The sequence below is a fragment of the Eretmochelys imbricata genome, chromosome 1 (assembly GCF_965152235.1).
Source record: "Eretmochelys imbricata isolate rEreImb1 chromosome 1, rEreImb1.hap1, whole genome shotgun sequence".
Taxonomy (NCBI): Eukaryota; Metazoa; Chordata; order Testudines; family Cheloniidae; genus Eretmochelys; species Eretmochelys imbricata.
Window position 1 is genome coordinate 33,221,179 of NC_135572.1, and position 22,657 is coordinate 33,243,835.

Here is a 22,657-nt window from a genome sequence, read left to right on the forward strand (position 1 = left end):
AAATGAAATTAATAGGCAGCAAGTTTAAAACAAACAAAAGGAAGTATTTTTTCACACAATGCACAGTCAAGCTGTGGAATTCCTTGCCAGAGGATGTTGTGAAGGCCAAGACTATAACAGGGTTCAAAAAAGAACATGAAGGATAGGTCCATAAATGGCTATTAGCCAGGATGAGCAGGGATAGTGTCCCTAGCCTCTGTTTTTCAGAAGCTGGGAATGGGCGACAGGGGATGGGTCACTTGTTGATTACCTGTTCTGTTTATTCCCACTGGGGCACCTGACATTGGCCACTGTTGGAAGACAGGATACTGGGCTAGATGGACCTTTGGTCTCACCCAGTATGGCCCTTCTTATGTTCTTATGTCATTCCTAAATCAGCATGTGTTCTGTTATATTTTTGATGATTAATATTTATAATGCCTGTTTTGATATTTTTGGTTCTTAATATTTGTAATGCATGTTTTGACATTAACACCTTATTTTACCTTTTCAGCTTTTGGCATTTCTTCAGGGATTATTTACTTTTTACCATGAGGGATATGAGCTGGCCCAGGAGTTTACCCCATACAAGCAACAGTTGCAATTCAACTTGCAGAATGTAAGTCTGAACAGTATTTACTACAATTTCTTAGCTAATTGAATTTCAAAATAAAAGAGTAGAAATGCTTTATTGCAACACTAAATCTTGAAATGTTTATGAACATAAATAAAAAAAATATGAATAATTGAAAGGTGTTTGCTGAATGAAAGGTATGGCATCAAGTTTCTTTCCACCAGAAATCTTTGAAAATCAGTTGTCAGATGTTTGATCCATGATCTCCAGGCTTGACTAGTGCAACTACGGTCTCCTCCATTCACAAATGTATCCCTCTACAGGACACCACTTAAGCTCACACTTTAAGTTCATGTTTAAGTTGTCTTGAATAGAGATGGACTTAAGCACGTGCTCAGGTGCTTTCCTGACTCAGGGCGTATGTCCAGGAATGAAGGAACACACCCTGAAAATGCTTCATGTGGTACAAATGCAGCAGTTCATCTGCCTAGCATCACAGGTTTCCATGAACCACTAGTCCTCCAGGTCTGTTGTCTGTACTGACTCCCCATTTAATACGGAGTGTACTTCCAAGTCTCTGTCTTGATACTGAAAGCCATCCAGGGGATTGGCTCTAGTTACCTGAGAGATCACCTCTCCCAAACCTGCAGCCTATAGGCCAACTGCTGATCTCCATGGCTCCAACAGAGATGTGCTGACAGGACTTTTACCGCTAGCTGCTGCCCCTGCAACCACTCTCTTAAGGGACAGAGTTGGTGAGGGACTTCACAGTGTGGAGGTGGTTTTGCCCTGGACTGTATTAATGTATTCTTCTTAGGTTTGATGGCCCCAACCCTTCTACCCTCCTTTATGCCTGCTCCCATCCTGAAACCCAGGGAGAGCATTGTCCAAGGACATAGAGTGGTGGTCGCTAACACTGCCCTCACTTCACACACAGGTCTGCACACAGAACCCCCTCTGTCCACAAGGTCTCACACTCTTTTCTTCTTCCAAATTGTATATTTGCCACTTTTGGTTAAAGGCACAAGGGGTCACTGTTGCTTCACTGCAGGGATGAGAAAATACCCATACTCCAGTCCAATGACTTAAATAGTTTAAACTAGGGGAGATCTCCACCAATCTGGGTCTAGGATTATGGACCAAAGAGAGAAAATATAAATTGAGACTGTGTTAACTCCTTCTATGTGAATGTGCCACGAGAACCAGAATTACTAAATTGTTTCTCCTGTTTCACCGTTAGGTAAAAACATTTTCATCTCTTTCTCTTGTTTAAATAATTGTTAATGCCTTTCCTAAATTGTTTGTGGGATGACATCTGCAGGGCAATAGCTCTAAGTCAGGCAGAGAAAAGAAGAAACCTTTTTGATTTCTCCCCCCCAAAAAAAACATGCAAAAGCTAGAAACTTAAAATGATGTAAGCTAAAGAGTGATGAACAGAAAATGGAGATGGTTTTCCTGCAGGAGAGAGCGGGGAAATTAGTTGTGTGTGGTGGTGATCAGGAAGGCATATAGGAAGCTCTCAGGAGATGAGGAACTGAAGGAGAAAAAAAGGGGTCCACTCCTTTGTCTTATATTTTCAATGCTTTAGTTTTCTCTCTTTTTGTTTTCCTCTTTCCTGCTTCTTTCATCTTCCCTCGCTACCTTTTGCCCTGCTATCTCTCCCTCATCCTCTCTGCCACATTTGTCACTCTGTCACATCCACTCTATCCTTTGTCTGCCTCTTTTTCCCCCTTTTGTTCTTTCCTCTAATAGCCCCTTCCACAGGCCAGTACTCACCTGCAATGCAGAAGAGTTGAGCAGAAGCTTGAATCGACTGAGCTACCTGTAGACTCATCACTCACAGCAGTGCCCAGTCTCAGACGGAACTTGAATCACACTTTCTGCATGAGGGAATCATAGAATCATAGAATATCAGGGTTGGAAGGGACCTCAGGAGGTCATCTAGTCCAACCCCCTGCTCAAAGCAGGACCAATCCCAAATTAAATCATCCCAGCCAGTGCTTTGTCAAGCCTGACCTTAAAAACTTCAAAGAAGGAGATTCTACCTCCTCCCTAGGTAACGCATTCCAGTGTTTCACCACCCTCCTAGTGAAAAAGTTTTTCCTAATATCCAACCTAAACCTCCCCCGCTGCAACTTGAGACCATTACTCCTTGTCCTGTCCTCTTCTACCACTGAGAATAGTCTAGAACCATCCTCTCTGGAACCACCTCTCAGGTAGTTGAAAGCAGCTATCAAATCCCCCCTCATTCTTCTCTTCTCCAGACTAAACAATCCCAGTTCCCTCAGCCTCTCCTCATAAGTCATGTGTTCCAGACCCCTAATCATTTTTGTTGCCCTTCGCTGGACTCTTTCCAATTTAGCCACATCCTTCTTGTAGTGTGGGGCCCAAAACTGGACACAGTACTCCAGATGAGGCCTCACCAATGTCGAAGAGAGGGGGACGATCACGTCCCGCGATCTGCTCGCTATGCCCCTACTTATGCATCCCAAAATGCCATTGGCCTTCTTGGCAACAAGGGCACACTGCTGACTCATATCCAGCTTCTCGTCCACGGTAACCCCTAGGTCCTTTTCTGCAGAACTGCTGCCCTAGCCATTCGGTGCCTAGTCTGTAGCTGTGCATTGGGTTCTTCCGTCCTAAGTGCAGGACTCTGCACTTATCCTTATTGAACCTCATCAGATTTTTTTTGGCCCAATCCTCCAATTTGTCTAGGTCCCTCTGTATCCTATCCCTGCCCTCCAGCGTATCTACCACTCCTCCCAGTTTAGTATCATCCGCAAATTTGCTGAGAGTGCAATCCACACCATCCTCCAGATAATTTATGAAGATATTGAACAAAACCGGCCCCAGGACCGACCCCTGGGGCACTCCACTTGACACCGGCTGCCAACTAGACATGTAGCCATTGATCACTACCCGTTGAGCCCGACAATCTAGCCAACTTTCTACCCACCTTAGTGCATTCATCCAGCCCATACTTCTTTAACTTGCTGACAAGAATACTGTGGGAGACCGTGTCAAAAGCTTTGCTAAAGTCAAGAAACAATACATCCACTGCTTTCCCTTCATCCACAGAACCAGTAATCTCATCATAGAAGGTGATTAGATTAGTCAGGCATGACCTTCCCTTGGTGAATCCATGCTGACTGTTCCTGATCACTTTCCTCTCATGTAAGTGCTTCAGGATTGATTCTTTGAGGACCTGCTCCATGATTTTTCCGGGGACTGAGGTGAGGCTGACTGGCCTGTAGTTCCCAGGATCCTCCTCCTTCCCTTTTTTAAAGATAGGAAGGCTGGGTTGTTCATTGGGTGACCTGATAGAGGGCAGAACAGCAATAATATGTAACAGCCCTTTCCTGCTGTCCACATGTTCTCAGCCAGCCTGATGTCAGTTTCACTGGCTTAGATTGCCAGCCACTTCTTTCAGGTGGCCACTCTGCTTGGTTTTACAAGAACTGAGACAAAACGCTGTCTTGGTTTAAAAAAAAAATAGCAGCAGCGACACATGGATGAGCACTGAAAACAGGGTCCTTCCTTGTTTCAGGGACACAGGGGCCCTGATGCAAAGCCCATTGAAGTCAATGGCAAGATTTCCAATGACTTCAGTGGAGTTTGGGTTGGGCGCTTGGTCTCCCTAGGAAGAAGTGTTCGTTAAAAGTTCTCGGAGGAACCTTGCCTCTTTAGATTCACTACCTGGCTAAACACAGTTTCCCTCACAGAGGAGCGCTTCAACCTGCATGTGAGTATACTAATGCTTTAAGCCATGAATGTATGTGTCTTAATTTTTTTTTGTCAATTAAATCACATATTGTTTTCTAATTACAGTAGCATGAGCTCCAATAAGTACTAACAGTGCTTTACATCTTCAAAGTGCTGTACAGACATGGGCTAAGTAAATTTTAGCTTTAGTTTAGTACAGGGGTAGGCAACCTATGGCATGCGTCCCAAAGGCGGCACATGAGCTGATTTTCAGTGACACTCACACTGCCCAGGTCCTGGCCACCAATCCGGGGGGGCTCTGCATTTTAATTTAATTTTAAATGAAGCTTCTTAAAGATTTTAAAAACCTTATTTACTTTGCATAGAACAATAGTTTAGTTATATATTATAGATTTACAGAAAGAGACCTTCTAAATACGTTAAAATGCATTACTGGCACGTGAAACCTTAAATTAGAGTGAATAAATGAAGAACTGGGCACACCACTTCTGAAAGGCTGCTGACCCCTGATTTAGTACATACTGTTCCTACTTCACAGGAACCCTGTGAGATTAATTAATTAATTTTGGTACATGAAAATATAAAGCAGTATATACCAGTTAAATACTAGGATTAGGATTATTTTTACTGATCTTTTAAAATTTGCTGCAGGAATAAGGTGTAATTTTCACAAATATGCAAATATCTGATTGTATATTTTGACCAGATAGGACTAGATCTTGCAAGATATTGAGTGTACTATCATTGAAGTCTAGCACAGTGGTTCTCAACCAGGGGTACATGTATCTCTGGGGGTACACAGAGATCTTCCAGGGGGTACATCAACTCATCTAGATATTTACTTAGTTTTACAACAGGCTACATAAAAAGCACTAGCAAAATCAGTACAAACTAAAATTTCATAAAATGACTTGTTTATACAGCTCTATATACTATACACTGAAATGTAAGAACAATATTTATATTCCATTTGATTTATTTTATAATTATATTGTAAAAATGAGAAAGGAAGCAATTTTTTAGTAATAGTGTGCTGTGACACTTTTGTATTTTCATGTACGATTTTGGAAGTTTTTAAGTGAGGTGAAACTTGGGGGGACGCAAGAAAAATCAGACTCCTGAAAGGGGTACAGTAGTCTGGAAAGGTTGAGAGCCACTGATCTAGCTCCTGCTCTTCACTCTGAATTTCCTTGACTTTTGTGGGTTTAAGTCAAGGTTTGTAGTGATCCACTGACATCATTTTAAAAGCATATTAATGAGGATAGGGTATGTCTAGGCTTAGTAACTTAGTTTCCTTTGGAGCAGCATCCCTGTTTGTTTAAATGTGAATGTACTAGCATATTCCAGTGTAGTAGTAGAGGTAGTAATAACACCTATACTTATAGTCTTAGATACTGCAGAAATAGTACGTTACTAGTATGATTTTGCTCTTTTTATTTTCCTTAGACACGAAATAATTTTGAAAGTACCAGGCAGGAAGTAGAGAGACTGATGCAGAGAATGAAATCTGCCAACCAGGATTACCAGCCACCCAGTCAATGGACAATGGAAGGCTATCTCTATGTCCAGGAGAAACGTGAGTAATTACATCAGTGTACAACCAGTATTTGAAGATTGCCTTATTGCATTTCAGCTTTTAGGGGATGGCAAGTAAATTGTTCAGAGTAAGGTAGGTTTCATGTCTGTTTTGTTGCTTTGTTTATATTTAAGGTCAGACTGGCCCACAGGGAACTCTCCCAGGAGCTATCTGGCCCCAACTAATCACAACCTGGAAAAAAAAGTATCCTGATTTGTTAGAGGCCTTTCTCTTTAAAACTGACAGACTCTCAGTGCTCTCACATGCCTCAGGTGACCCCCTGCCACCACTTCTGTCTCTTGAAAGTTCGCAGCCTTATGCCTCACAAATGGTCCAGTGCCTCTAGCAGTGATCAAGGAGTTCTAGGAAGCAACTCAGTGTCCAATCCATGAGCCAGTTGGGGGCAAAGCTTAAGGTGTAAAGACTTAGAAGCAAAATAAAGTATATCTTCCAATTTCATATGTGAGAGAAACAACATGAAATACAAAAACAAAGGTAACTGGAGAACCCTGATAAAGAGGTATAGATTTATAGCTCATCTATATGCAAGTGATAAGAAAAGCCATTGGAATTAAGCAGAGTCCAAAGGGGTTAAACAAATAGAATAAAAAGTTAATGGACTTAACAAAGAACACTGAGAGGAGTCAACCAATACTTCACAATGTGAAGAAGAAATAGAATCAGAGACCGCATGAAATGAACCATAGAACAGTTTGATCCAAACTGAAAGAGTGAACAGCCCTGGATACCAAACACTGAGGACAGAAGAGAGATTAAAAGCTGTATGTGATCTACAGTATCAAATAGCACTGTTCAGAGTTAATCAAATGTAAACAACCTGGCTGAATGAGCTGCACCACTTTCATTGTAACCCCTTAGTGAAGCAATTTCAATCCTGTGTGCTACGCAGTGCTCTGTTTGATGAGGGTCTGGCTGAAGCTGGAGAAGTAGGGAGACCTTGTTTGAGATGTGTATGTGTGCATGCAAGTTTGGTGTTCTAACAAATACAGATCATGATAAAATGCTGGTATTTATTTGAATACAAATCCAATTTTGACTCATTCCTAATTTCTGAGTCTAACATTAAAATACTTGGCATCTGGCTTTAGAATCTCCTGTATCGTACCTGGTCTTACCCAAAGATTAGTATAGATTGTCATGAGGATAGCTGCCTTCCCAGAACCCTTTCAAGGGATTGTAGAGTGTTCTAGATAATTGACCTTCCCACTGAAATCTTGGCCTTAACTCTTATTAACATATATGAGCAAAAAGGAGAGAGCCGTTTTTCTGTTCTTATTTAACCTTGCAGATTTTTAGCAGCCGTAGCGGTAGCATTGATAAGGTTTGAGCAGAGCATGTACTCTTTAATTGAAAAATAATAATAAAAACCAGTGTTAAGCGGAAACTACACCGGGCATTATTAATGGGAGACCAAGAAAGGAGTGAAATGTCAGGCACATGAAGTGTTTCATTAAATGGTGAGAAGCCAACTTGATATCCTCTCACTGACAAAGGATTGGATCATTAGTTTATTTTGGGGAAAAGTCAGAAGGTCTGTAATCTCTGCCTCAGAGATGAAGGTGCTAATTGTTTATTTCCTTATCATGCTGGCTTTAGTGTCCCACAACCAGTCACGTATGCTGTCCAGAAGTTAGTTTGGTTAATATTTGCCACTCCTGAATGTAAAACTATACACGTTTATTGCTAGTACCACACAAGAGGTTAAAGATACTGTTGGACTATGAAACAATGAGTTATTTAATTTTTCCCAAAAAGCAAATTTGTAAAATGCTATAACAAATGTATTGTAGAAATAGCAGGGTGAGTATGGGTTGGAGAAAAGGAGCACTAGGTATCCCTCAGAACAAAGTTTTGATAGTAGACGATGCCAGGATAAAATAAAATTGGATTTAAAATGGATTGTATTCACATGGACAGTGGGTTATAAATAACAAGTATAATGTCACAAATCAGGCATGTTGGGCTAAAATTTCAAAGCTGGGTGCCAAGTACTTGCCTCTGTAAAGACGTACTTACCCACTCAAACACAAGTGGCCTGATTTTCAGAGACGCTAAACATCTCCAACTACGGTCGACATGAATGAGAGCTGCAGGTGCTCTGCACCTTTCAATATCAGACCTTCTTTAGGTGCCTTAAAATGGTTTGAAAATTTTCCCCTTTCTGATATAACTTGAGAGTTGGTGAAAATGCCGACAATATAAAAAATGTGGTAAAAGCACCATAAGAATGTGTTTATAGTTCAGAAGTAAAATGGCCAACTTTTTTTTTTTTCTGTTTGATCTGCTGCTGACTCAGCTTAATACTTGTCTGTGAAATACAAATGAGAGAGACAGCATTCTCTTGGCATACTTGTATGGCAAGCCATGTAAATTTGCATGGTTAGATACATAGATTGTCAAACATCTGATTGAGTTGACTGGTGTAGCCTTTGAACATATTGCTGCATTTGTGGATGGGTGCATTTACAAAACAAATCCACAGTAACTGGAACAAAATTACTGTGGTTTTTATTTTCTTTTAACATCTATGATTTCAGCAGTTAAATGTTAGTTTTTTTCAGTTAAAACAACCAACCTAACAATCTTTACTTTAGCAATTATCCTAATTTAAAAACAAAATCATGTGTCCTGCCTGATGCACATTGAATTTAAAAAGCAAAGGGTCATATTCTGGCCTCCATATGCCCAGCAACTTCCACTGAAATTAATTGGAGTTACACACATGGTTCCACAATGCTATCTGACCTGTTCTTATTTTCTAATTCACTTAGTAATCAGGGCACCATGTGTGTGTGCATGTGTCCCACTAGATTTTGCAATCCCCATCAAGCACAATATTTTGATGAGAGGTGTCAGAAGTTCATGTAGATCCTACAGGAAGTGTCTCTGATTACTAAGCAGGTAGCATTCTTCCCTCTGAGGATTCGTCTCCACTACAGAGTTAGCATGGGTTGGCTGATCTCCTTCCCCCTCCTCCTGCCCCCCCGTGTGCGTTGCTAGGACTTCTGGGGGCATATTCCATGGTTCTTTGTGCTTCAGTGGGCTGAGTCATTCTGATTTTTTTCCCATTGAATTGTGGGAGGACTTGTCTGTCCTTCTGGGAATTGGACATTGCAAAGCTATCTGCATTCAAGTGATCTAATCTGCATCTTCATTGCAAAGTGGGTAGGTCACTGGCCTAAGTGTGTGAAAGCAAAACCTGGGCTCTAACCCACACCCCGAGCCATACCAGCTAGCCTTGGTTGAAAGCATCATTAAACTCCTGTGAAACGGTTTTGTGTGTGGGATGAGTGGGGTGGGCTTGGGGTGTTTGATGTCCTGGATAAGAGACCAGACTATCTCTTCAGTGAAGAAGTACCCTAAGTCAGTAATGAAGCAGTGCCTCCGGATAGGATTAAGAATCACGGTGATGTTGGAGGTGACTTCTTTAGGCTAAGTGATAAAATCAGGCCCTATTCATTGGGCAGACATGCATAGCTGTACTAAACAATATTCCTGTGAGGCACTAGGGTCATTGCTTAGTGGTTCTGTTTGAGTTCATGCAGTTATCAGTTTGCAGACAATTTGGCAGTTTACCCCATATGTGCCAATACTAATTTGTGCTTTCCTTTTACAAAGAACAATATTTCTAACCCTTTCTTTGCAAAGACATCCCCGAAATGGAAACCAGCTACTAGAGTTAAGTTTGTCATGGCAGCTTTTCTTGCAGATTGATAATTCATGATATTCTCAACTCCCAAGCAGTGTCTTTGGCAAGCACTTTTGAGAACTGAGAAAGGAACTCTAGGGAAATGTGCCCTGATTTCATGATTCATGTGTTCAAGTCAACCAACCATCCTTGTGATCAAGTTCAACCATCCTTTCAGCAGATAAGGACCATTCCGAGGAAGAATGGAATGAATGCTGCTGCTCTTTTCCCAGTGGTGAAATCTTTAACAATACCCCCAAGGCAGAGATGACTGAAGTCTCTTTACATACACATACCATGCAGAGTGTAACTTGTTAGGCTCTGAACTCTCTCCATTCCGCCAATAGGGAAAACCCAACCCTCAGAGTTTTAAATTGGGCAGCCCAAAATTGAGGCACTTCAAAATTAGACCTAAATGACATGTCTAAGGTTCAGGAATGAGTCAGCGTTAGAGCCTGAAGTAGAGCAGGGGAGTTTGACTCCTCATCCTGTGCTCAGGCACTTACACCAGACCTCTCCATGTATCCATAATATGATAAAATTGTGGTAAAATGTCCACATTTTAAAAAAAATCTTACATTTCTTTCATCTAGGACCCCTGGGATTTACCTGGGTAAAACATTACTGTACTTACGATAAAGGGACAAAAACATTTACAATGAGTGGAGCTGAAACAAAGTCTGGTGGGAAAGTGGTGAGTATTATCTTGACATATCTCTTAGTATATACATGAGATCCAGCTTGTGTTTTTTATATTATCCACTCAATGTATTTATGAGGAAAAAATAATATATTAGGGAAGTTAGGGTAAACAAAGTGCCCTCTGTCATGGATCAACAAGATGATTAACAAATGTTTTTACTTATGAAAATAAAGGTCATAGTAAGTATTTCAAATTAAAATATCTACTTTTTCCATCACTCATTTACATGCTAAATACAATATCATCGTTTTCTGTGGTATCTCCAAACAGGTAAGAAAACGACCATACTTAGCACAGAAATATGAGTTAGACGTCCTCATTTTTATTCCTTAAAAGTTGATTGACATTTAATCCTATCAGATCTAAATATGTAGATACGTTTTCAGATTTACGTTCTTATGTTCTTATGACTTGATAAATACCAATAGTTTTACTTAAAGAGAGAGTTTTCAAAGCAAACTTCCACAATTAGACATTTTATTAAATATGTTGAACTATCTGAAGAATGGTAAACAATTATGTGAGGAAGTACATTAAGTAATTTTGTCTCTTTCAGTATATATATGACAGAGAGAAAAATAATTGAATAATGTGCTTGTATAATTTTAAGCCCTGCAAGCAATTATATACATGCTTAAATTTAAGCAGAGTAGAGGGGTTTAAGCCTGTGTGAAAATATTCACAGGATCAGGGCCTTATTTTATCAACGTAGAGTCTCTGCATGCTGATTTTCTTTTTTTGTATGTCTTACAGAATGGCCTTGTCACAAGCTCACCAGAAATATTCAAGCTAAAATCCTGCATCCGGAGAAAGACTGATTCAATTGACAAACGTTTCTGTTTTGATATTGAAGTATCTGAAAGGTTTGAGGTTCTTTTTTTAAAGAACATTGTTAGTTATTTAATAAAGTGTATGTAAATGTGTGCTCCTTAATAACTATGTGCATATAAAGCCAAACTTTCAAATGTGTGCTCCTAATTGCTCAGAACCTATTTTTCTGACCACAAAGCAAATAACACTACATGTGTGTATTATCCATGCACAATTAACCATGTTGGATAGACATATATGTTTTTTGGAAACCTTATAGTGCAATACTCCACTTAGGAACGAACAATGAGTTGCACACATACAAAATGAGAAATGACTGCCTAGGAAGGAGTACTGCGGAAAGGGATCTGGGGGCCATAGTGGATCACAAGCTAAATATGATTCAACAGTGTAATGCTGTTGCAAAAAAAAGCAAACCTCATTCTGGGATGTATTAGCAGGAGTATTGTAAGCAAGATATGAGAAGTAATTCTTCCGCTCTACTCCACGCTGATTAGGCCTCAACTGGAGTATTGTATCTAGTTCAGGGCAGCACATTTCAGGAAAGATGTGGACAAATTGGAGAAAGTCCAGAGAAGAGCAACAAAAATTATTAAAGGTCTAGGAAACATGACCTATGAAGGAAGATTGAAAAAATTGGGTTTGTTTAGTCTGGAGAAGAGAAGACTGAGAGGGGACATGATAACAGTTTTCAAGTACATAAAAGGTTGTTACAAGGAGAAGGGAGAAAAATTGTTTCTTCTTAACCTCTGAGGATAAGACAAGAAGCAATGGGCTTAAACTGCAGCAAGGGCAGTTTGGGTTGGACATTAGGAAAAACTTCCTAACTGTCAGAATGGTTAAGCACTGGAATAAATTGCCTAGGGAGGTTGTGGAATCTCCATCATTGGGGATTTTTAAGAGCAGGTTGGACAAACACCTGTCAGGGATGGTCTAGATAATACTTAGTCCTGCCTTGAGGGCAGGGGACTGGACTAGATGACCTCTCGAGCGCCCTTCCAGTTCTATGATTCTATTAAGGAGGCTAATTTTAAAATTTTGGCCCATGTGATAAATATCTAAAAAAAAGTGTGCTCTCTCGCTCTCACACACACATTCCATGTCTCTCTCAAATTGGTTTTTCCACAGTTTCTAGTTATCCATGAATTATGTGGAAGTTAAATCTATTTCTACCTATTCAAGTTAAAGTTAAGAAAGTTTGTTTTTTCCCATATGCTGAAATAGCTGTACAAGTGTTTCTCTAGGTACTACTGGAAATATTTACTTGTATGAAATGAATAGGAACAGTTTTACAGCATTTTGAGGGGGGCGGGAATGCAAATACACAGTGAAAGTTATATTTGTTCTTTTTTAAGAATTTTGGGCTAGTGGACAGGAGACAAGAGGTGGATAAACATCTGCCTTAAAATCATGGTGAAATAAACAGAATTAGTAAATTCACACTATTTATATAAATCTTTCATGGTCTTTCTCTGAGAAATATTTTGTGACTACAATAATAATAGTAATGTACTATGCAGCCATGTCACTATTTTATAACATGTTAATTTTGTGGTGAATTTTGTGCTTGTGAAAGATAAATATACCTGTAATCTGAAGTCGTGTATTAATAGAATAGGTAAAATGCAGACATTAACACTGCAAATTTGGGGTGGGGATATGTTGGGATAAATTACTTGATATTTGGTGCCCTTTAATTTCAGAAATTTGGGCAAAACTGGGTTGTTCTTGTTCTGATTTTGTTTAAAAAAAAACATAGGTTACAATTTTGTTTTGGAAAACCAAAATCAGAGAGTGGTTCAAATGCAAAGATCAAAATATATCAGAACTAATTTTATCAGACAAAATGATGGTAGTGCTATTGTAAGATAGTTAAAAAGTGAGTTTTGTCTTTGAATTTTTAGAAAGATCTTAAATTCTTTCAGTTCTCTTTAAATGGAGTTATACGCTTGGAATAAAACTTGTTAATTTTAACTTGGTTTAACAAGTCTTGTTTATTTTGACTTGCTTTAACAAGTTAAAATGCAGAGAGCTTACACCTAAATGTTTTCTGAAAACGTAGATAAAAAAGTTGAAAGCACACTAGTTCACAGGGTTGCTTAAAATACTATTATGAGAAGGAGACTGACAAAAAGTCAAGTTTTGAAATCGGTTCCATATTTAACAGGAAACTAGTGGAGGTTTATGTAAGTCAGCAGAGTAGATAAAAAGTTCTGGTCCTCATGATACCAAGAAATAATCAGTTGGCAGGCAGCCCATATGCAAAGAGTGGCACTAATCACTTCTGGATGACATAAATTGAAACTTGGCTTCCTCTGTGAAAGGGAGACTCTGATGTCAAGTGTATTTGTAATGATAAAATACTTCCTTGCTGTTCCATGTTTTTTAATTTATACAGTAATAAAACATAGGGGAATTGGGAAGAACACAAAGTTGCTAACGACTGACTTTAAATTACTGCATACTGATTTTAAAGATTAGGCTTAAGTTTTTTTAAGATGTAATCCTGAGCATTGTTGAGTATCCTCAACAGTGATTAATTTCAGTCAGAAAGGAAGGGCATTTGGTAACTTGCAGGATTTGGCCTTCACTGAATACTCATACAGTTTATAAGATACAACAAAGTCTTTAAAGACCTGGAAAGGGCTGTCATGAGCAACTCTTCCTCCACCTCCAAGCCTCTCATCTCATGAGACTCCATCCTCTCCCACCGAGTACTCAGAATCTATATGGAGATGTTGCAAGTGCTGATAAGACAACATAGACTGAAGTGAACATGTCACTAAACCAGTGGTTTTCAACCTGTGGTCTTGGGACCCTAGAGGTCTGCAGACTGTCTAAGATTCCCAAAGGGCTCTGCACCTCCATTCAAAATTTTTCAGGGATCCACAAATGAAAAAAGATTGAAAACCACTGCACTAAATAAAAGAAACAATCTGATATGAAAACGTTTAAACTGTTAACAGGAAGCAACACGTCTAATTGAAACAATTTAAATTTTACTCAGATGTTGTTCTCAACAGTTTTCAGTTCAGATTTTTATAAGAGTTCTTCGAGTAGTCACTTATCTTTATTGTATTGCAGTACTGTAACCAGTTCTGCACATAACATACATAATACACTTCTTCGAGTGCTTGCTCACGTCCATTTCATTGTAGGTGTGTGTGCTCGCCACGTGCACTGGAAGTTTTGCCCTCAGTGGTAGCGGTAGGGGACCAGCTCTGGTGCCCACTGGAGTGGCACACATATGCACCCGTATAAGGGGCACCACCAGCTTCCCCCTTCCCTCAGTTCCTTCCTACCGCCAGTGACAGCGCTGGAATGTTTCCTTGCTTTGACAAGCTTCCCTGGCCGTACTGTGTCTAGTAGTGAATTTGTTGTATATAGGTTTCAGAGTAGCAGCCGTGTTAGTCTGTATCCGCAAAAAGAAAAGGAGGACTTGTTGCACCTTAGAGACTAACACATTTATTAGAGCATAAGCTTTCGCGAGCTACTGCTCACTTCATTGGATACATGCAGTGGAAAATACAGTGGGGAGATTTTATATACACCGAGAACATGAAACAATGGGTGTTACCATACACACTGTAACCAGAGTGATCAGGAAAGGTGAACTATTACCAGCAGGAGAGTGGGCATGAGTGGGGGAAACTTTTGTAGTGATAATCAAGGTGGGCCATTTCCAGCAGTGGACAAGAACAGTAGTGGAGAAAATAAACAAGGGGAAATACTTTTACTTTGTGTAATGACACATCCATTCCCAGTCTTTATTCAAGCCTAAGTTAAGTGTATCCAGTTTGCAAATTAATTCTAATTCAGCAGTCTCTCTTTAGAGTCTGTTTTTGAAGTTTGTTTGTTGAAGAATTGCCATTTTTAGGTCTGTAATCGAGTGACCAAAGAGATTGAAGTGTTCTCTTTTCTTTTTGTTGTATATAGTTGTTTAATGTTGTATAGTTAATAGTTCCCTTAGCGTTAAGCTAGAAAGCATTTGCAAGAGCTTCAGGCCGCAGACCAAGAAGGAGCGGGACATTGATCTCCGAGCGCTCCTTATGGAGTCAGCCCTTGCACCGTCCTCGGAGCCGACAAGATCAGACTCTACTCCAAGCACCACGGCCTCAGTGCAGAGTGTGCCACCAATCCCCATTCCCAGTACCGGCAAAAAAGCTAAGAAAGCTTGGGAGTGCTTTGTCCCATGAAGGGAAGGAGAGAGCTGGCGGAGAGCAAAGATCTGCACGGGGCAGCTTTTCCCTTCCAGACAGTGGCCAAGCTCCGACTCCCATTGAGCTGTAGAGCCCACTTCAAGACCCGCCTGCCATCCTGGAAAGTGGCAGAGGCACTCAGTACCTGGCGTGCCGTCCACACTGGAGGCCTTACAGGCCACTAAGGACATACTGTCCCTTCCGGTACCGCCCATGCCATCCACTGAGGTGCACCATTCGAGGGGTAAACCTGCTCTGGGACCCTTCCAGCAGTCTCCATCCGTGCGGCACTGCTTCCCACCACAGGGGGTGCTCCGCCAGCGCTTGCCTGAACAGCACCATCAGCCCCTGGGCACAGGTTGGCTTACCTGCCAGAGTCCCCATCGTCGGTCCCTGGACTCTAGGTGTCAAGGAGTCACTCTTCATGTGTACTAGTGTAATGGAAATCAGAGTTTGGCCCAAAGTTGTATAGTTTAAAATATTTTGTGAAACATTGTGTGTGGGTGGAAAATGTTTATCAAATCCTAATTTAGGTAGGAGGACTCTTTATGTATATCCCCCTCCCTGTCCCTGTTTTGGTTTGAATCTATAACTTACCCTTTACATTTTAAATATATATGATGTGTAGAGATGCACAGATTTTAAAGCTATTGGAGAACATTGTGATCATCTAATCTGACCTCTTGCATGATGCAGGCTGTAGAATTTCACCCGGTAGCTTCTTAATATCTTGTGGTTGAGATAGCACATAATTTGTAGAATAACATCCAATATTCATTTAATGCGGCAGGCTTTTCATTTCTTCTTCAGTATTGTGGAGCTCTGTTTGTGTATATATATTTTTTCATATTCTCCAATGTCCTTCATGAAAAATGTTATAATTAAGTGGTGAGAGTACTCTGGGGGGTAATGAGTATAAATTTAGTATCTTTTATTTCTGTATTTGGCAAAGGAAGACTGTGGGTTCGAACAAGGTGTCAAAAGTTTTGCATAGATGGGTCCTAGACAGGTGAGAGCAAAGCTTCTGAAAGTGGCGTTTCTTTGACGCTCCATGTTTGCCACTTTTTGGACTGGCATCACTTTTAAAGTAGCTCACTGATGCAGACAAAAAGATCCAGAACTATGAATTGTTTATACAGCTGAGTTATATATAAGTAATATTTACACTTAGTTGTTAGTAGGTATGTGTGCTTTTGTATCACTAAAAAAACCATTTCTACAGCACCTCTTCCATTAGTTAAGTAGGCACATCTAATGAATTAATTTTATTTTTATCGGCTGTATAAACAATTCATAGTTACACTTTGACACCACATTTCATCTGAGATTCTCAAATGTTAACTAATGAAGTCTTATACTCCCTTGTGACAGAGTAAGTTTTATTATCCCAGTTTCACAGAGACAAAAAACAGACACAAAGGTCAAGATACATGCTTAGCACTACAAAAAAGTAAATAATTATGTTTAGACTAAACCACATTTCCTGTTAAAATTATCTTAAATATCATTGGTTGGAAAAATAATTAATATGTTTTAAATAATATATATTTTCTTTTAATAGAAACGGAATCATAACACTACAGGCTTTTTCAGAGTCCAACAGGAAACTTTGGCTGGAAGCTATGGATGGAAAGGAACCAGTAAGGAAATTTGTTATATTATTTATTATGAGTTCAGATTTCTTGTATACAGAAGTGAAAAGAACAAATTGCTGTGCATCTCAAAATATCTCAGACACGGAGAAACAATTTACATAAACTTTTACAACACAATTTGTACGTGCAAACGGTATTTCACAAGCTGTATGGACAAAGCAGTGGCAAAATAAACACGAATGATAAGATAATCGTTAAATTAATAATGAAGCAGAAAAAATAGTATATCTCAATCTGCAATCACGCATTGAGTCACTTATTTTAGTTGGGATATTGACAATCCAGCCAACAGCATATTTCGTTGGCATACAGGATACATGTGCACAGGCACAGTTTGTGAATTTGTGCTCTCCAGACTGGTGAGAGCAAGTCATTTTAGGGGTGATGCCTTTGAGCAGCGGTATCGCCACCTTTAAAGGTGCTGCAGAGAAAAGAAACTGTGATGGAGGCTGGTGGGAGTTGATGAGAGAAGCTCACCTGAGGATTCATCCTGCCATTAACCTACACTTGAGATTTCCATCGAATACAATGGCAAAGCTCCACATGTAGACCCAAAAGGGAGAAAATGATTGTTCAGATTTACGAGCTAGATGGCACCTGGTCTCACTGAACTGGTCCAACCAAGGAGTTAGGGCTGAGAGTAAACAGGGTTCACATATAACCATACAGAATCTACAATTCTGGCTACTCACTACCATCTTTCAGCTAACCAAACATGTAGTTGAACTGAACTCACATAAGAGAGAGTGCCTGCTAGAGGCAACATTTTAAGTTTTATGCTTGTTAAGCCCATTTACAATGACTGTTTAGTAAATAAATGGCAGGAGCAAGGCTTGCACCATGCAATATGCTAATGCAAAATGTATTTGCACTGGCTTGAGATCTCTTAACTGACCTGGAAGTCACAAATGTTCATATTGCAATGTTTTCTTTTTCAGATTTACACTTTGCCAGCAATTATTAGCAAGAAGGAAGAAAGTAAGTTTTTTTTAGTTATGTAAAATTATTAAATGTACCTGGATTTCTACAGTATAATGTCCTTGTTTTCAGGCATATTAGGTTACAAATTACATAATTATATTTTCATATATTGCCAAGAATTACTCTTTTCTGTCAACTTGCAAGAAAGAGCATCCTGTCTCAAGGGTCAGTTACATCAGGTGTGAAAAAGTCTTCAATATTTGTATTATAATCAAATATAAATTGGGAGAAAATCAAATAAATCATGCTTCTGGCTAACCTGGTTCCAAAGCATAATGTCATTCTAGATACCTATAGATATATTCATAGTTCTATATATAAATGTGTATAATGTCATTCTAGATACCTATAGATATATTCATAGTTCTATATATAAATGTCATTCTAGATACCTATAGATATATTCATAGTTCTATATATAAATGTATGTATAAAATGGACCACCTGTACCTTGACATAATATCCCTGAACATGATAACTTGTTTATGGTCTTCAGATATAGGGATATTATGGCTTTTACTGTGGTGATGGGCAAACATTATGTTATCATGCAGATACTCCATTATATTTGATGTGCGTCTGTGCAGGTGTCTTACTCAATTACACACATACACATACATTATTATTATTCTTTGATTCCCATCCGTCAGCTCAGCAATAACAATGGAGCCGAATGAAGTCTGTCCAGCACTTCCTATCTTGTACCAGCGTCACAGTTTCATTCATATTTAAACGTCTTGTATGTCATTCTTCACTGTGTTTATCCTACACATCCTATAATGTAACATGACTCCTCCCTTTTCATCTCTCAGTCATGTAGCCATTGCTGCTTCCGCTACCAAGCTGAAAAAATCTGGCAATAGGATGCATCCTTGTCTTTCTTCTACAGTCATCCTGAATCATTCTGTCAGCATCTTGTTTACTCTCACCGCGCTAATTGACTTGCTGTAAATGTTTTCTATCCGCTTGATTGATTTTTTGAGGATGCCATACAGTCTCATAACTTTTTGCTAAATGCTCTCAAAAGCCCGTTTGAGGTTTATAAAGTCGTTGTAACAGGTTCAGTTGTGTTCTGTATACTTCTCTGATATCTGTCTTATCATACATAACTGATCTTTTATACTTCATTTTGATCTAAATCCAGCCAGTTCTGCAAGAGCCACTTCCATATACCTCTTCATTCTCCTCTGCAACATTTTGGTGAATACTTTTCCTGGCACACTCACTAAGCTGATCCCTCTGTAGTTTCTTATTCTCACTCCGATCTCTTTTTTTTTTTTTTTTTTTGTAGATCAGAACTATTATCGCTTTCCCTCATTTGTTCGGCACTTGCTTTTGTTTGTAAATCTTGTTGAATAGTTTGTGCATCACATTTACCAAGTGTTCCTCCCCTGCTTGCAGTATCTCTGCAATTACATTGTTCTTATCTGTTACCTTTTTGTTTTTCAAGATATTTACTTTCGATATCAAGATATCAACTTTTGAGATATTTACTTCTTTGTCTAAGAATTCCAGCATCTTTTTGCCCTCCTTTGTTCTGGGAAGCTTTTCTAGAACCATTTCATCTACTGTGTTCTGCACATTGTACAGCTCTTCAAAATATTATTTCCATCACTTATTCTTCGCTTGTTCATGCTCAATTGCTTCATGTTTGTCTTTCACAGCCAACATCTTCAACTCATATGTCCCACTCAGTTCTCTCATCTTACAATTCCACTCCTGTGCCACATTTCTCTTCACTTATTCTTCTACTGCCTTATATTGTTCGTTTATCCAATTGTTTCTGTCTCGCTTTGCTTTCTGTGTTATCCCTCTAAGCAGCCTATTGTATTTAGCTCTAAGACTTTAGTCCTATTTTTTATTCTCCTTCAGCTTCCTATGTTTCTCCCACAGCTGCAGCACTTCAGCCATTATCCACCTTGGTCTCTTTGTTTTGGCCTTGTAGCCCAACGCTTGTTCAGCTGCACTTGTAATCCCATTTTTATATTGTTCCACATTGTTCGATGCCCCAGGGTGCAATCTGGACTGTGGAGCCTTGGAGCTTCAAAGCAGCCCTCAGCTTGGCCATTTTTCTGAACCCACAGTCCTGTGTCTGACCAGCAGTTGGGAGGATTTGGGGGGAACCCGGGCCCGCCCTCTAATCCGGGTTCCAGCCCAGGGCCCTGTGGAATGCAGCTGTGTAGAGCACCTCCTGGAACAGCTGTATGACAACTACAACTCCCTGGGCTACTTCTCCATGGCCTCCTCCCAATACCTTCTTTATCCTCACCATAGGACCTTCCTCCTGGTGTCTGATAATGCTTGTACACCTCAGTCCTCCAGCAGTCCGCGTTCTCACTCTCAGCTCCTAATGCCTCTTGCTTCCAGCTCCTCACACGCACACCACAAACTGAAGTGAGCTCCTTTTTAAAACCCAGGTGCCCTGATTAGCCTGCCTTAATTGATTCTAGCAGCTTCTTCATTGGCTGCAGGTGTTCTAATCAGCCTGTCTTAATTGTCTCCAGAAGGTTGCTGATTGTTCTGGAACCTTCCCCATTACCTTACCCAGGGAAAAGGGACCTACTTAGCCTGGGGCTAATATATCTGCCTTCTATTACTCTCCTATAGCCATCTGGCCCGACCCTGTCAAAAAACATATAGCAAAATCTCATAATTTCATATACAATGAAGATACACACTTTTAAACAGGATAATGAAATTCAGCAAATCATAACTTTTCAAGTGATACCTAACAAGACATATTTTGTACAAAATGTCATAACCATATACAGGGAATCATTAAAAAAGGGATAGAGAATAAGATGGAGAATATCTTACTGCCCTTATATAAATCCATGGTATGCCCACATCTTGAATACTGCATACAGATGTGGTCCCCTCATCTCAAAAAAGATATACTGGCATTAGAAAAGGTTCAGAAAAGTTCAACTAAAATGATTAGGGGGTTGGAACAGGTCCCATATGAGGAGAGATTAAAGGGGCTAGGACTTTTCAGCTTGGAAAAGAGGAGACTGAGGGGGGATATGATAGAGGTCTAAAATCATGAGTGGTGTGGAGAAAGTGAATAAGGAAAAGTTATTTACTTGTTCCCATAATATAAGAACTGGGAGCCACCAAATGAAATTAATGGGCAGCGGGTTTAAAACAAATAAAAGGAAGTTCTTCTTCACTCAGCGCATAGTCAACCTGTGGAACTCCTTGCCTGAGGAGATTGTGAAGGCCAGGACTGTAACAGGGTTTAAAAGAGAACTGGATAAATTCATGGAGGTTAAGTCCATTAGTGGCTATTAGCCAGGATGGGTAAGGAATGGTGTCCGTAGCCTCTGTTTGTCAGAGGGTGGAGATGGATGGCAGGAGAGAGATCACTTGATCATTACCTGTTAGGTTCACTCCCTGTGGGGCACCTGGCATTGGCCACTGTCAGTAGACAGGATACTGGGCTGGATGAACCTTTGATCTGACTCAATATGGCCATTCATATGTTCTTAAGTGGTGGATATGTGCGTACCAGGGATAACCTGGGGTACAGTATGTCACACATGTCTCTTCAGTGTTCATTTTTTCTTTCACTGAAGATGTGATATTTTTCCACATGAATTCTTTGTACGTTTTCCTGAAATCTGTCTCTTTCAGTTTGTCCATGGCGTAGATCTTAGTTCTTGGCACTTCTTCAGTTGCTTTCAGCCTCAACCTATTGCTGCCAGCCCTAATTTATTGTCTGATCCAATATCAGCTGCAAATGATCTGCATGAGAACAGACTTGATTCACAAGTACAAAGTCTGTCATGTTCTTCGTTTGTCCATTAGGTGACATATGTCCACTTCTTCTGCGGCTTTCTTTGTTGAAATAGTGTGTTTGTTACCACCAGGTTGTTGCTTAAGCAGAAATTTAGTAGCCTTTCTCCTCTTACATTTTCTTCATCTAATCCAACTCTGCCTATGGCTGCAGCCCAGGAATTCCAGTCCAATTCTACTTTTGCATTCAAATCTCGCATCACCAATAATATGTCTTGTCTTGAAACTTTTTGGATTGTTTTCTGTAGATGATTATAAAAATATTCAGTTTCTTCCTTGGGTGCTGCCGATGTTGGCTCATATACTTGTACTACGGTAACTGCACCAGATTTGATTCTGAATCTCACCTTCAGCATACAAGGAGATATTGGGTTAAATGCCATGAGAGCCTATTTTACCTTTGGCTTTAGCACCAATGCAACACCATCGTCCACCATCGTCTCTTACCAATGTCAATATTCTAGGTTAATCATGGTAGAATTCTCCTTTATCTTCTCAATATCTCGTTTCACATAGACCAGTGATTTGCCACTTCTCTCTTTTCAACTCGTGGATCATTACCACAAGTGCTCCATTTATAAGTGAACCATTATACCAGGCCTTACATCCCATGTTCCAATAAATATCCTTCAGCTTCATCATGTAATTCCCCGACCTGCGTGTTGTTCTACGTACTTCGCATACTATCAATTGGAGCTGACCCATGTTTGTCCCAGTGACGACTGAGCCAGCATATTTTCTTTCTCTTACCAATCCTCATTCAGATTCTATGGTCCGGTATTCGCCAGGTGTTCTAGCACGACTCCTGTCTTTATGGCTGATCAGCGTATTGTAATCCATCTGCAACACTCCTTTAAGCTACCCACTCGCTTGCTTCAGCACCATTTCCACCAGTGTTATTCTTTGAGAGGTGTTTTTGCTGGCTTTGCCTT

General features: G+C 39.9%; 1 protein-coding gene across 1 annotated transcript in view; it reads left to right on the forward strand.

The window, feature by feature from the left end:
* ARHGAP42 (Rho GTPase activating protein 42) overlaps positions 1–22,657 on the forward strand; it is a 294,764-nt gene that overhangs the window by 220,082 nt on the left and 52,025 nt on the right. The window contains exons 7-12 of the mRNA XM_077805596.1: positions 494–598; positions 5,723–5,852; positions 10,155–10,255; positions 11,018–11,127; positions 16,856–16,934; positions 17,888–17,927. Coding sequence (XP_077661722.1) covers positions 494–598; positions 5,723–5,852; positions 10,155–10,255; positions 11,018–11,127; positions 16,856–16,934; positions 17,888–17,927 — 565 coding nt within the window. The remainder of the gene's footprint in view (positions 1–493; positions 599–5,722; positions 5,853–10,154; positions 10,256–11,017; positions 11,128–16,855; positions 16,935–17,887; positions 17,928–22,657) is intronic.